Source organism: Papio anubis, chromosome X (assembly GCF_008728515.1).
Source record: "Papio anubis isolate 15944 chromosome X, Panubis1.0, whole genome shotgun sequence".
In the NCBI taxonomy this organism is placed as follows: Eukaryota; Metazoa; Chordata; class Mammalia; order Primates; family Cercopithecidae; genus Papio; species Papio anubis.
The window spans coordinates 92752856-92767576 of NC_044996.1; the positions used below are offsets into that span (position 1 = coordinate 92752856).

General features: G+C 38.0%; 1 protein-coding gene across 25 annotated transcripts in view; it reads left to right on the plus strand.

Annotated features, from left to right (window-relative positions):
- HUWE1 (HECT, UBA and WWE domain containing E3 ubiquitin protein ligase 1) overlaps positions 1 to 14721 on the plus strand; it is a 154070-nt gene that overhangs the window by 41796 nt on the left and 97553 nt on the right. For all 25 annotated transcript variants that reach the window (XR_004180755.1, XR_004180758.1, XR_004180757.1 and 22 more), the window contains 6 exons: positions 1293 to 1445; positions 10733 to 10795; positions 12784 to 12861; positions 13735 to 13782; positions 13865 to 13933; positions 14311 to 14410. Coding sequence is in view for 22 of the 25 variants with exons in the window: in XM_031660829.1 (XP_031516689.1) it covers positions 1293 to 1445; positions 10733 to 10795; positions 12784 to 12861; positions 13735 to 13782; positions 13865 to 13933; positions 14311 to 14410 (511 nt within the window). In the remaining 3 variants the exon portion in view is untranslated. The remainder of the gene's footprint in view (positions 1 to 1292; positions 1446 to 10732; positions 10796 to 12783; positions 12862 to 13734; positions 13783 to 13864; positions 13934 to 14310; positions 14411 to 14721) is intronic.

Consider the following 14721-nt stretch of genomic DNA (forward strand, 5'->3'; position numbering starts at 1 on the left):
CTTCAGTAGAGAAACAGAATCAGAATAAACAACTTAAAATGGCTTAGGAAAAGAAGTGGGATAACTGAACTAAAGGCCTAATATACAGAGCTTTAAGTGGGAGGTAAATAGGCAGTCTGTTGAAGATGAAATAGATATGCTGCCCATGGAAGTCCATGGCCTTTGGTATAATTGGCAACTGGAAATGCCTTGGTTCATTTCTAGCTATATTACATACTGATTTTAATTCTGACCAAGTGCTTCAATGTATTGGTGAATTTTAATTGTATTTAAAAGCCAAAGTAAGGCCAGGTGCAGTGGCTCATGTCTGTAATCCTAACACTTTGGGAGGCTGAGGCAGGAGGATCACTTGAGCCCAGGGTTTCAAGACCAGCCTGGGCAACATAGTGAGACTCCATCGCTACAAAAAATATAAGAGCTAGCTGGACGTGGTGGTGCATGCCTGTAGTCCCAGCTACTCGGGAGACTTAGGTGAGAGGATCGCTTGAACCCAGGAGGTCAAGGCTGCAAGGAGCTATGATCATGCCTTTGCACTCCATCCTGGGCACAGAGAGACCCTGTCTCCAAACAACAACAACAAAAAAACCAAAGTAGTCACTCAGATTCCTTATGAGCATATACTGTACTGTAACAGTTATATGTTACATAATTGCCACGAACTGTTGTGGATATCTTTAGCTTCTATGTGAAGGACCCTGTTTTAATTAATTTCAACTTTATGTTTGTCATAAAGGATACAGAAGAGAACATAAAATATCTTTCACAATACTTTTAGTCCAGTTAGAGACTTAATGTTCTTCTTGAGTCCCACATGTGTATTATATCACATTTGCCTCTTTTGTCTCTTTTCCTTCCTGTGGGAAAACCTGTGCAGTTTTGAACTACTGTTTACATTTTTTTACTTTTATTGCACTTTATAACTAACTGCCAGATTTTAAGCTCCTTGGGGGATAAGGTTGCATGTTGTAGATTATCAAATACATACATGTATATATATACACACACACACACACACACACACACACACACTTTTTTTTTTTTTTTTGAGACGAAGTCTCAGTCTGTCACCCAGGCTGGAGTGCTGTGGCGCGATCTCGGCTCACTGCAAGCTCTGCCTCCCGGTTCACGCCATTCTCCTGCCCCAGCCTCCCGAGTACAAATGCTTATATATTTTTTGTATTACGTTACTAAACTTTTTGATAGCTTTGTAAATGTTGACAGGTACATTTTGTTTTGTTTTCAAGGCCAGTTGTTCCTGATACCTTGAGCTTTGCCCTTTTTTGTCCCTTTAGCATTTGACAACTTTATTGGCTTCCTCTGATATGCAAGTGGTGCTGGCAGTCCTTAATCTCCTATATGTATTTAGCAAAAGATCAAACTACATCACTCGTCTGGGATCTGACAAGAGGACCCCGCTGCTAACTCGGCTACAGCATTTGGCAGAGGTGAGTCTTGGGTGAAGAGTGGAGGGGTGCAAAAATTGGAGCATATGGTTCCTTTCAACAGGTGTTTCTCAGAGTGTTAAAATGTATTAGAATCCCTAAGTTAACTTCACTGGCCTAATTGAGTTAGAACTATTGGTGCCCTCTTTTAAAACCTAAGTATTCTCAGTTATTAAGTAATTTTGAAGGAATTCTTTAATCTCTGCTCACCAGACAAAATCTCTCTGTTCAGAAGTGGCAATTTCTCTTCTGAAAGGAAAGTTCAAAATTATATTCAATTCTGTGTGAGAAAGAAGTATAATGCAATAATATGATCTAGATTTGAGTCCTGGCCCTGCGTACTAGCTCTCATACTGGTTTCCTCTTCTGGGAATTTAACATATCTACTTCAGGGTTGATTTAGAATAAAATGAATTGTGGGGTACTCAGTGCTGTGATCAGTAAGTAGTAGTGATTGTAATTGAAGCCGAAAGCTCTCATATAAAAGTTCAGCTCTACCAAACTATTGTCCTGTGTTCCCGGAGACAATTTCTTAATATATACTTAGGTTTGAGAGGTAACCCACTGTTGGAAAGCTTTCTTAGAAGAAAAGTGTTACGGCTAGCTTTTTAAAAGCGTATTTAATGGTTACCTCAAAGTAATTCAAGTTTTCAGGCTAATTTACGTGCCATGATTACTTATAAATTAGTTTTGTATCATTATAACATGTATTTTGAAAATTCTAGGAAAATATAGACAAAATGTCAATCACCTATAATTCATCCCTATGAGACCTCCCTTAAAGTCGGAGCATTTTTTTCTTGCATTTGGAAATACGTGTATATAAGCATGCAACTTGTTTTCTTAAGATACTGTAAACATTTCCTCCTATTAAAAACCACAAGGAGGTTTAACATTGGATTCCCAAGTCACAGTTAAAAGGAAAAAGGAACTATTACTCAATAGATGCTTCCAAAGCACTTGATAAAATTTATCACATTAACAAAAGCTTCATATAAACTTTAAGAAACTAGAGTTACCTACCGGAAGTCATAATGGGGGAGCTAAGGCATTTCCATTGAATTCATAAGTCACACAAAAATGTCAGACATTAACTTCTGTCATTTACATTTGTAGTACAGATGCTAACCAACAGAAAAGAAAGAAGCGAAGAATACATATTAAAAGAGAAAATTTGGGCTGGGCATGATGGCTTCATGCCTGTTATTACTGGCACTTGGGGAGGCTGAGGCAGGCAAATCGCTTGAGCCCAGGAGTTTGAGACCAGCCTGGGCAACATGGCGAAATCCCATCTCTGCAAAAAGTACAAAAATCCGCCAGGTGTGGTGGCACACACCTGTGGTCCCAGTTACTTGGGAGGCTGAGGTAAGAGGATCACTTGAGCCTGGGAGGTGAAACCTGCAATGAGCCAAGATGGTGCTACTGCATTCTAGCCTGGGCGACAGAGTGAGACCGAGACTCTGTCTCTAAAAAAGAAAAGAGAATATTTGTTACTATTTGCATGTAGGTGATGAGTCTCTTTGTTTCTTGGGGAGATAATATTATTACAACTAGTAAAAACACAGTGAGATAGCGAAGTAAGAGATCAATATACAGAAACAGATAGCTCCTCCATGTATTAATAGTAACCAATTAGAAAATGATTGGTGAGGCCGGGTGTGGTGGCTCACGCCTGTAATCCAAGCACTTTATGAGGCCGAGGCAGGAGAGCGAATCACCTGGGGTCAGGAGTTTGAGACCAGCCCGGCCAACATGGTGAAACCCCATCTCTACTAAAAAAATAGAAAAATTAGCTGGGCGTGGTGTTGGGCACTTGTAATCCCAGCTACTCAGGAGGGTGAGGCAGGAGAATCGCTTGAACCCGGGAGGCGGAAGTTGCATGAGCCTAGATCATGCCACTGCATTCCAGGCTGTGTGACAAGAGCGAGACTCCATCTCAAAAAAAAGGAAAATGATTGGTGAAAAGACCCCATTCACAGTATGAGCAAATATTCTGTCTGTAAAATAAGTCATACTGGCTAAAACTGTAAATTTAAGAGAAGTTAATGTAGGAGGTTGTGTAGTAATAACAGTGGTGGGTAAAGAATTCTTAAAATCCCCATGGCATAAACCTAAAAGTAAAATTTTGAATATTATATTTAAAAATATACTTCCCGACAGAAAACACATAACTCTAGGCTACTCCTTAGGCCCTTACACTGGAATATAAATCAACACACTGCTTCCTTCATCAAGAAAAATGTCAGTTGTACTAACTAGTATAGTAACCAATGTAGTTAAATAACATTCTGGTACAACCTCATTTTGTCCTGGACCAATAACACTTGGAAACAATTGGTGTAATGGCAAGCAGCTGGTCTGCAGGCAAAATTAGGCAGCACTTCGTACAACAGAAGTTAACAGACTCATGGTAGATTGAAAATGCTTAACAATGTTTTAAAACTGGAAAGGGACTGCTAATGTAGAATATTCAAGGAACTCTTCCAGATCAACAAGGATGAGCAAAGGATATGGATAGACAGTTTATAGAACAGGAAATTCATGTGAGTAGATGCCCAGACTCAGTAATTAGAGAAATAAAAATAAAACAAGATACAGCTTTCTAAGCATTAGATTTGCAGAAATTTCTTAGAAAACTATATAATGGTAAGTGCTGGCAGGTATGTGAAGCTATGGGAACCCTCATGCATTGTTGATAGGAGTGTAGACTGGTTCTCCTGGGTGTATATTTCAAAGATGAGATCACATCATTTCCATAAACGTGATCTCTGTCCGAATATTGCATCATCGTTTGTGGTAGTGAGGAGTTGGAAGCAACCTTGGTATCCATCATTAGTAGGTATTCGAATAAGTAAAATGTGGCACATGCACACTATGGAGTACGTAGCAGTTAGAAACTGTGGCCCAAATAATACAGCAACATCGATGGCTTCTAAACATAGTGGTTCGTGCATAAAAAAGTAAAAGCAACAATTTTCATTGCTCAGTACCATTTCTGAAACTTAAAAAGATGTACACAATGCAACATATAGTTTCAAGAAAGAAAAATTAACAGACATCAAAAGTTATACCTTTGATAGAAGGGAATCTGAATGGGCAATGATGCGACAGATAGATGAACAAATACAGTAGTCTCCCCTTATCCGAGGTTTCGATTTCCATGGTTTCAGTTACTTGCAGTACAGTACAATAAGATATTGAGAGAGAAGCCACATTCACATGACCTGTATTATAGTATATATTAAACTTTATCATCAGTATGTATATATAGGAAAAAAATGTGTGTGGGGGTGTATTATATAGGGTTTGCCACTACCTGTAGTTTCGGGCATCGCCTAGGGGTCTTGGAATGTATCCCTATGGATAAGGGAAAATAAATCTTAACAGCAGTATTTAAGATCTGTTAGACCAACACTAAACCTTTACTTACAGATTTAAAGGATGGTCTAAATAGAGACCAGTAACATTTTTTAAGTGGGAAGACTTAATATGGTAGAAGCCCTTTAATGAAATTAGGACCAATGATTGGTAGTTTAATTATTTTTAAAATCTTGTTAAAGCAGGAAATGTTTAAAAAGTGATTTATACATAGGATTTTTTAAAAACGAAAATAATTCCCTTTCCCATCTTATGTGGGGCCAAAGACTTAGTAAGAAGCAGTCTGTTTTCTGACATAAACTACAACTGTAATCTGTGATTATGGAGTTGCACTGATGTGAAGAAAAGGAACCTGCATACAGGATTCTAATTTTTTTAGAGTTTACTCTTGAATCTTTTCATAATTTGACACTTTTTATTTTAGCATATTGTCTTTTAGATGAATATTTTGCAAAATATTCAACTTAGTTTTTGTGAAATAATTCCGTTTCTCATTTAAATCAGTCAGTCAAATTGATTGAGTGGAAGTCTGTTAATAGCATCAACTGAGACACAGAAATAAATGTCTGAGAAAACACTGATAATCAGGGTGAGTTGCTGTATCAGATAATATCATAAAGCTATAGTGATTTTATTATAAAGCCAAGTTTTTATCATAAGGCTTTTTATCATTAAGCCAGTTTTGTAATTGGCACAGGAGTAGACAATACATCTGCAGAATGTTGCTTATATCAGAACAGTGGGACAGTAGGCTGTTTGAGGGAAAAATGGGTTTAGAACTTTTCTTCACACTTGACATAAATCCTAGAAACATATTTAGAGGTAAATACAGGTGACTTTTAAGATCTTTGGTAAAGAAAAGTTTGCTAAGAAAGTTAACAGACCTAGAAGTCATTAAAAATACAGCTTTGATCATGTTAATTTGGTTATTTGTATAGGGCCACAATAGCATCTGACAGAATTCACATCTTATCACTCTACTTTTAGGCTGATAGAAACACACTAATATTTCATACTTTAATTAAATGTTCTGACAATTTAAGTAGAAGTTAAAATGCAAACTGTTTTTGGTATAAATGGCTCACATATGTAAAGTATGAGGGGTTTGTTTCTTTGTGTTGTTTTTTTTAGGTAATTGAGATCCAGTTGTTTTCTTCCTTTGGATGATTTTGCCACAGAAAGGACTGCTTAAATGATTGCTTTTTTGTCCCTTTGCATTTTTGACACTTTTTACCTTTGACAGGCTTGCTACTTTTCGCTCTGAATTGATCTAAAGAGATTGTAGATTGAAGGTTAATTTCTAGTCCTGGACAATTTGTAATCTTGACAGGTGCCGTACATTGCAGCCTTTGGTAATAGATTTGTGTGTTTGGTGCTTTGCAATAAAAGATTTTTACAGGTGTTTGAGGTTTAGAGATAATTAGGTATTTAGTAATGGTACCTCCAATACTAATACCCCTCATTAAAATTTAAAAATTTCGTGTTTCTCTAAAATGTAAAATTTCTCTAAAAACTTGACTTGTTCATGTGGACTTCTCTTATTTATGTATTTATTTTTTTGAGACAGAGTCTCACTCCATTACCCAGACTGGAGTGCAGTGGCACAATATCAGCTCGCTGCATCCTCAGCCTCCTGGGCTTAATTGGTCCTCCCACATCAGCCTCCTGAGTAGCTGAGACTACAGGCACGCACCACCATGCCCGGCTAATTTTTTATATTTTTTGTAGAGATGGGGTTTCGCCGTGTTGCTCACGCCGGTCTCCAACACCTGAGCTCAGGTGATCCTCTCGCCTTGGCCTCCCAAAGTGCTGGGATTACAGGCGTGAGCTACTGTGCCTGGCCTTGTGGGCTTCTTTAACAATGCTCATAGAAGTCTTGGTTCATGTCTCTTCAGTCTTTTCAGGCAACTTCCTTTGCAGCGGACACATTCACTTGCATGTGTTTAAGAACCTGGATTTGGACATGAAACCTACTTTTGCCAACAAATCACATTAACCTGTTTCTGTGTCTGTAAATTGGGGGTTACAATATCTACCTCATAGTTCTTTTAGGATCAGAGTAAAGGAAGTCATAAATAAAACCTTATAGGGTTAATGCCATCATGTTGGAAGTACTTAATAAACGGGAGCTGTCATTTATAGATGGATGTCAACCAGAGAAACTACATGCCATTCTTTTGTATTTGCTTTCTTTAAAAATGTTACACACACATTATTTTATAAGTGCATGCATATTGTCACATGATTATTTTCAGAACAGCCTTTTACCTCTTGGTTTACCTCCCCGTAACCTCAAGCGTATTCTCTATATATTATCTTCATATTATATTGACCCGTTGAGGGTGTTTTTGTCCTTCAGTTACAAATGCAGGATACCTTGCATCCTTGTTTTCTTATTTCGGACCTTGTTAAAAAATCACTTTAAAGTCACCTGTATAGCTATAGGGTTCTTTTGATGGCTGCATAGTAGTCCATGCTTTGGATGTACCATATTTTACTCAACTTCCCTATTGATGCATGCTCATATTTGTTATGAAAGATGCAATAAGCAATCTTATATATATTAAGCAATCATATATGCACTTAGTTACTGATACAGTAACAACACCACAGACTTTCATGAGTCACGTTTGAGTTGGCAGGGTGTTTTAAGGATCGCAGCTTACCAAAACTTTCTAATTAAAGGTGCTTGTTTTTTATCAGGTTACAAAAGTTGGCAAGAAAGATTTTGTGGTGACACTAATAAAGGTAGTCTGAAACAATTAGTTGGAATAACAAAAGAAACAAAAGGAATATAATTGTGTAGATACACAGCCTTTCAAGCTTATTCTGCCTTGCAGATTCAGACTTTCGGTTTGACTTACCTGTCTGTTCTGTGTAGCATCAAGCCTTTCTACCCTCATCCTTACTTTATGGTTTTCAGCAAATTGCATGTGTCTTCGTCTTCACCAGCTGTCCTGGGAAGAGCCAAGAAAATATCGAAAATGTAATGAAGTACTTATTAGGTATTAAACCATTTTATAAAGCTGTAGTAATTTAAATAGTGTGGTAATTAAGGGTGGAATTGACCAATCAATAGGTTCCAGAAGCAGATCCAATGTGTAGGAATCGAATTTATGGTTAAGATGGCATTTCAGATTAGCAGAAAAAGAATGGATTATTCAAATAAGATGGTGTTGTAAAAACTGGCTCACTTTTTGGGAGGCAGTTAAGCTAGATTCTACCTCATCACAGTAAAATTAAGATGTAATAAAAAGCTAAAATGTTAAAAACATGAAGTTATACAAGCATTAAAAGAAAGTATAACTGCATGGTTGTATGCTGCTTGACGTGGCAAGGTATTTTCAGGAATGAGACTAATGCCGTGAAAGAAGAAATTGATTCCATTACAGTATGATTTTATACCTTCTGTATGTGAATATTTTAAGTACTGTCAATTGTGCCATCTATGGTTATCTCGATTTACTTCACATTTTTCTTCTTACTTAGGTAATTTCCAGTTTTTTTCTGTGGTAAATTATGCTACAGTGAATATCTGTAATACATGAATATTTGGCCATATTTAGCACCAGGTGTTTGTTACCTTTTTTTGGGTCTCACTCTGTTGCCCAGGCTGGAGTTGGCAGTGGTGCAGTCTTGGCTCACTGCGACCTCTGCTTCCCGGGTTCAAGGCATCCTCCCACCTCATCCTCCCTAGCAGCTGGGACTACAGGCGTAGACCACACGCCTGGCTAATTTTGTATTTTTAGTAGAGACGGGGTTTCACCATGTTGGGCAGGCTGGTGTCAAACTCCTGACCTCAGTTGATCCTCCCGCCTCAGGCGTGAGCCTGTTAACATCTTAATGAATGTCGAACCTTGTACTTTACAAATTCTTGTCTCATTACCTTAAACTTGCCTAGTTGTTTTAAACTTCTGATTATTTTTTAGAGTTCTGATAGACTTGAATTCCGACAGTCAGTTTATTCACTGTTTTTGTGAAGGCGTGGGCTTATGGAGTTCCCTATTCTGCCATTTTCACTGACATCATTCCTAGTAGAACATTCTGTTTTTAAACAGCTGGGAGTGGGGGGTATACATATCTGTGTCCAGGCAGACTTTCTCACTTAGTTTTCACTAGAGAAGTAAGCCTTAATGCCCTAAGGTATCCATTATTAATGTAGCAAAATGACTTCTCTCTTGTGTGTCTAAGGTGGTGCTAGTTATGATAAAAAATTACTCACCATATTCTGTGTTTCATACATGATACCTGGATTGAGAAACGCTGCCAGTAGGTCAAGTGTAGTTTGAGAAAGCTTATTTCTCATGGGATAGTCAGGTGATGTTTTTTAAATTAATTAATTTATTTATTTACAGGTTTAGAAATTGCATTCTATAGTATGTACCTTTGTGAATGGCACCTTCGGTGATTTACACTGTTTGTTTTTGAGACTTCTTTGGCAAGTAGTGATATAATAGCATTTAACAAAGAGGAAACAACTTAGATGTAGAGAGAGAACCATGTTAGTTCATGGTGGCAGCCCAGATCTGAGGTGATTGGGACCCATACTAGACAGGAATAATATGAAGACACAGAATATAAGTAGCATTTTGTGCTTCAATCATGCCAGACTTAAAAACATGATAATTCTTGGCTGGAAAAGGTGGCTCACAGCTGTAATCCCAGCAGTTTGGGAGACCAAGGCAGGAGGATCACTTGAGGCCAGGAGTTTGAGACCAACCTGGGCAACATAGCAAGACCCCTACAAACATTTTACAAATGTAGCCTGGTGTGGTGGTAGCATATGCCTATAGTCCTAGCTATGTGACAGGCTAAGGCAGAGGATCCTTTGAGCCCAGGAATTTGAGGCTGTGGTGAGTTGTGATTGTGCCATTGCACTCCTCTCCAGCCTAGGCAACAGAGGGAGACTTGTCTATCTCTCACACTCTCTTCATATATAGCTACATATATATAATTTTTATTTTTATATATTTATATAAAATTTATATATTTATAATTTTAAAAATTATACAAAATATATCTTTATATGAAATGTTTTATATTTGTAATATAAAAATCTCTTTTCAGTTTGACGTGATAAATTAATAAATTTGTTTCAGATGATATCTAATTTCTTTCACTTTGTCAATTGTTTGCCTGAACTATATGCCTTGCCCCATGAGGCAGGGAGATATATATATTTTACATATATAAATACATATTTTATGTAATATATGTAAAATAGTTATATATATAATTAAAAAATAAAAATACGATAATGCTCTTAATGTTAAAGTGATATTTTAAAGGCTGTTGAAGATGCAGGCTAGGTAGTGAGACTATATGACAGTAGTTTTGTAGTTAGAAGCCAGTTGAGCCATTCCCCCATTATCTCAGGGGCTTGTTGATGAGTTTTTAGATTTGAGTGGCAAAGTACAGTAGTAATAAATAAGGCAGAATTATGTCAAAAAAAGAGGAACTGGAAAGTGTGATTCCTCCCTAGTGCAGAAGGTGAGTAGGCAGAGCCTCAGGCAAGGCCTGATGGGACATGACCGACCTGTCAGCATACGTGACTACAGGGGTGTGGAATACAATGGCTGGCAGTTGCTGCTTGAGTTCTTCCTAGGAGCATCCTCACTGAACAGTGAAATTAATCTCATTGAAGAAATCACCTTTAGACAGACCATCTTGCCTTGAATCTTAAGTTCTTATTTCTGTTCTTTTTTCCTCTTGTTTGACTTTCACGTTGGATGTCTTCTCAACATTATGTTCCAAGCAGCCACACACTCTTAAATATATATATATATATGTGTGTATGTATATATACATAGAGAGAAAGAGAGCTAAAGTCTCACTCTGTTGCCTAGGCTGGAGTGCATTGGCGCAAAGTCACCATCAGCACTGTCTTAACACTATCTTTTTCCTTTTTCAAGAGCTGGGGTGGAAAGGAGAATGGCTTTGGACTTGCAGAATGTTGCAGAGACTTGCATATGATGGTAAGTAACTCTTTGGGATATGGGTGTCTTTTGACAGAGCTGTTTTCCTCTCTATGAACCTTACTTTACAACGAATTGTGGTATATGAAGTGGCTCCTTCACATCAAGACTTTTGAGGAACCTAAGATCAGTTCAGACATAGCTGAGCCACATCTATAGGAAGCAGTCTATCAGTGCTTGGGCTCTTGATATGCTGGCGGTAGATAAAAAATCTGAGAAATAGAGTGTGTGTTCATACCCAGTTCTTGAGTAGGTAGCTATATTTGTTGAATTGATTTTAATGTGATTTTTTTTAAATCCCAGAAAGTATGTTTGCTTGCATTCTCACATTGTATCAGAACTCTGGACAGTGTGGTGTGATTTAGGAATGGCTGCTTGGAGAGCAATTCTACCATTAGGTTTATTGAGAACTTACAATGTTTTATGTGCTTTCCTTGTTTATCTCTCTGCCTTTTACCCATGCTTAAGTTATTAGCTCAGGCCATCCTCCTTTCTGCTTTGATATGTTGCTGTGGAGCTACAAAACACAATTTGGTTTTCAATAATTATTTTGCATCTGGAAGCAACTGTATTTTCCATGTGGAATTTGTCTTGTCAGTTTGTCATGTTTAGCACAAATGGCTGCAGTGAAATTTAGCGTATTTATCTTAGCAAGCCTTTTCCTAAAAAGAATGGCTCTTTTCTGGTCTCAGAAAACCACAGATTAGATCAAGTTACTTTCCCACGTTAGCTGGCATACTTTTCTTTAGTGATTATTTTATGAAGAGATAATCGGGTAATATAGTCGGTGAGTGTTGTCTGTTTAATAATCAAAATTACATAAATCTTGAAGTATATTCAGAGTTTGGAATTCGGACAACATAAAGGTTGACGTGTACTTTAAAAGGAAGTTTTATATATATATACACACACACACACGTTAAAAAATTCAGAGTATAAAAAGGTATGCAGTGGTAACTTTTTAATTTTCCGGAGGCAATCACTGCTAGTGGTATCTTTCAGTGAGATGTTTTAGTGGGCACTCTGCTGTTATCTTATTTTTGTTCATCATGTAACTTTTCTGGAGTTAAAGAGAATGTTTTTTCAGGGTCTGATTTATATTGTCTTGGTGTCTACCTGTGCAGAAAAACATACCATGAGAAGTGGTATAGAATGGTATAGAAGGAAAGTGTTTTTTTTTTTTTTTTTTTTTTTTTTTTTTTTGAGACGGAGTCTCGCGCTGTGTCACCCAGGCTGGAGTGCAGTGGCGTGATCTCGGCTCACTGCAAGCTCCGCCTCCCAGGTTCAGGCCATTCTCCTGCCTCAGCCTCCGAGTAGCTGGGACTACAGGCGCCCGCCACCACGCCCGGCTAGTTTTTTGTATTTTTAGTAGAGACGGGGTTTCACCATGTTAGCCAGGATGGTCTCGATCTCCTGACCTCGTGATCCGCCCGCCTCGGCCTCCCAAAGTGCTGGGATTACAGGCTTGAGCCACCGCGCCCGGCCGGAAAGTGTTTGAAGAATTATGAAGACATGCCTATGAGGCATACTTTTAACAAAATATTTCAGAAGATAGATACAAGGTTTTCATAAGAATGTTCTTTTCCATTCTTTAGCTGGTTTCTGAACCCTGGTATTTGTTCTCTATCCTTTCTTGGATTCTTATTCATTACTGCTTGGCAGTCTTGCCCCTCTTTTCCCCCTTGGGAATAGCCACAGTCAAAATTGATCTCTTGCAAGAAAGGGAAACTAGAAATTTGTAAGTATGAAATGCAGAAGGTTTGGGAGCTCTGGGCTCTATCCTTTTGATTCTGTTTGAAAAGTCTCATCCTATCTGAGCTCTGCTCTAAGACAAACAGTTAAAGGCACTGTAAGTACTGAATGTACTGCTTGTTCTTCTGCCACAATAAGTTGAACAAGTGGCTAGGACTTTGAGGGAAGATGTGGGGGATAATATTTGTAATCAGTTGAAACTCAATGTCTGATTCTTTGATGTGCTTTATACACAGAAATATCCACCCAGTGCAACTACACTACACTTTGAATTCTATGCAGATCCTGGGGCCGAGGTCAAAATTGAGAAAAGGGTGAGTCTGATTCAGATTTGTTCTGACAAAGTCTACAGTTTACGGTAACTGGGATTGCCTCTTCTAGAACTCATCAGTTAAATGAAGAAATGGTTTTGAGCTACACTGCTGCCCTCGCAAACTATAAATATACCTAGCAGCTCCTCAGGAGTGTTAATTGCATCCCCATCTCTGATAAGGTTGGGTCTCATGTTGGGGGCTGCCAAAATATGGAAGTCCCATCCGTTATGAGGCACTGCTATGACCTATGTGCTTTTCCCACAGTCTCTGAGAATTCCAACATGTAGTATAGTAGTATGAATGGTGATGGCTCAGGTTTCTCTACTTAGGAAGCCTGTAAAAGTCTTTATATATTGTCGATAGTGTCCTGCTTAAATTATCTGGTCATTCTGTATTGTTTGAGGAGGTACTAAAGAATTTGGTTTAGAAGTAGCTTAGTGAAAATATAATTTCTTTTCTACCTATACTGTTAAATAAATAAATAAGTAGTATTTCTAGATTAATTGCCTTGAAAGCAACTCTAATACATGTTCAAAGAGAAACCATTTTCATGAATTCGGTCTTTGCTATGAATACTGAAGCTATGGAGATTAAGTCAGTGGAGGGTTAGAAAAGGACAAAGAAGAATATGAAAGGTGCCTGGCTATGCGCATTATAGTTTGATACTACTGGTTTTAAAGGAGCTTTCCTAAGAATATATATAAGATGGATGTTTTGGAGGACTCTCAAGTTACCTTGATTTTAAGAGCATTCACTTAGGCTTCAACCTATCAGGTGACATCTTGGTTTTCAGACAGCCCTTGGAGCTCTATGGCAGGGGAAGCTAGAGTGTTCAGTGACTCCTTACAGCTCTCTTGTCTTTTTTAATTTTAGACAACTAGTAACACACTACATTATATTCACATAGAGCAACTTGACAAGGTAAGAGGAATCTTTGACTCTTGGCTGGTTTCTTAATGTTTGGTTCACTTTTTGTTCCTAACTATCTTTTTTTCTAATGTAGATTTCAGAAAGCCCTTCTGAAATCATGGAATCTCTTACCAAAATGTACAGCATTCCTAAGGATAAGCAGGTATGATTTGGCTTTAAAATATCCACAGGATGTGGTTGTTATCTAAATAGATTGATGTGTACTGGGGTGGGAGATTGCATAGCAGAAAGAATGTCAGCTTTGGAGTCAGACCATGGGCAAATTGTTAGCTTCTCTGAGCCTTAGTTTCCTCGTCTTTTATGAGGTTAACACTTAATAACTTCCTAGGTCCTTATGAGGGTTTGAGGAAAACATGAACTACCTCACTGTGAGCAGCTAATAAGTGATGGTAGCTTTCTCAACACTTTGGATACCAAAGGAGAAAACGTTTAGTTGTGTTGTTTTTTGAGTTAGCTCTCATAAAGAGTATTCACCTTCTTCATTGATGTTTTTAAAATGTAGGTCTTATCTCTCTACAGATGCTGTTATTTACACACATACGATTGGCCCATGGCTTTTCTAATCACAGGAAGCGATTGCAGGCAGTTCAGGCCAGGCTGCATGCAATATCTATATTAGGTAAGAGAAGAATACTTTAATTACCAGGCCCTATTAGACAGTTTGGGCCTGATTTGCTTTGAACATTCATCTTTGTTGCTATGAGTCCTGTTATAGTTACCTAGGTAGCAACTTAAATACTTCCACCCCTCCCAGTATTCACTGTATTTATTCATTATCCTTGAGCTTCTTAATGTTGGACCAGAAAGAGGGTATGATGATGTTCATTGACATCATGTCACCTGGGTTTATTCTTGGTATTCGTCTCTTTTTTTTTTTTTTTAATGGGTATGCTTGTAGCTATCGCTCACTGTCCCCCTACTCTTTCTCTT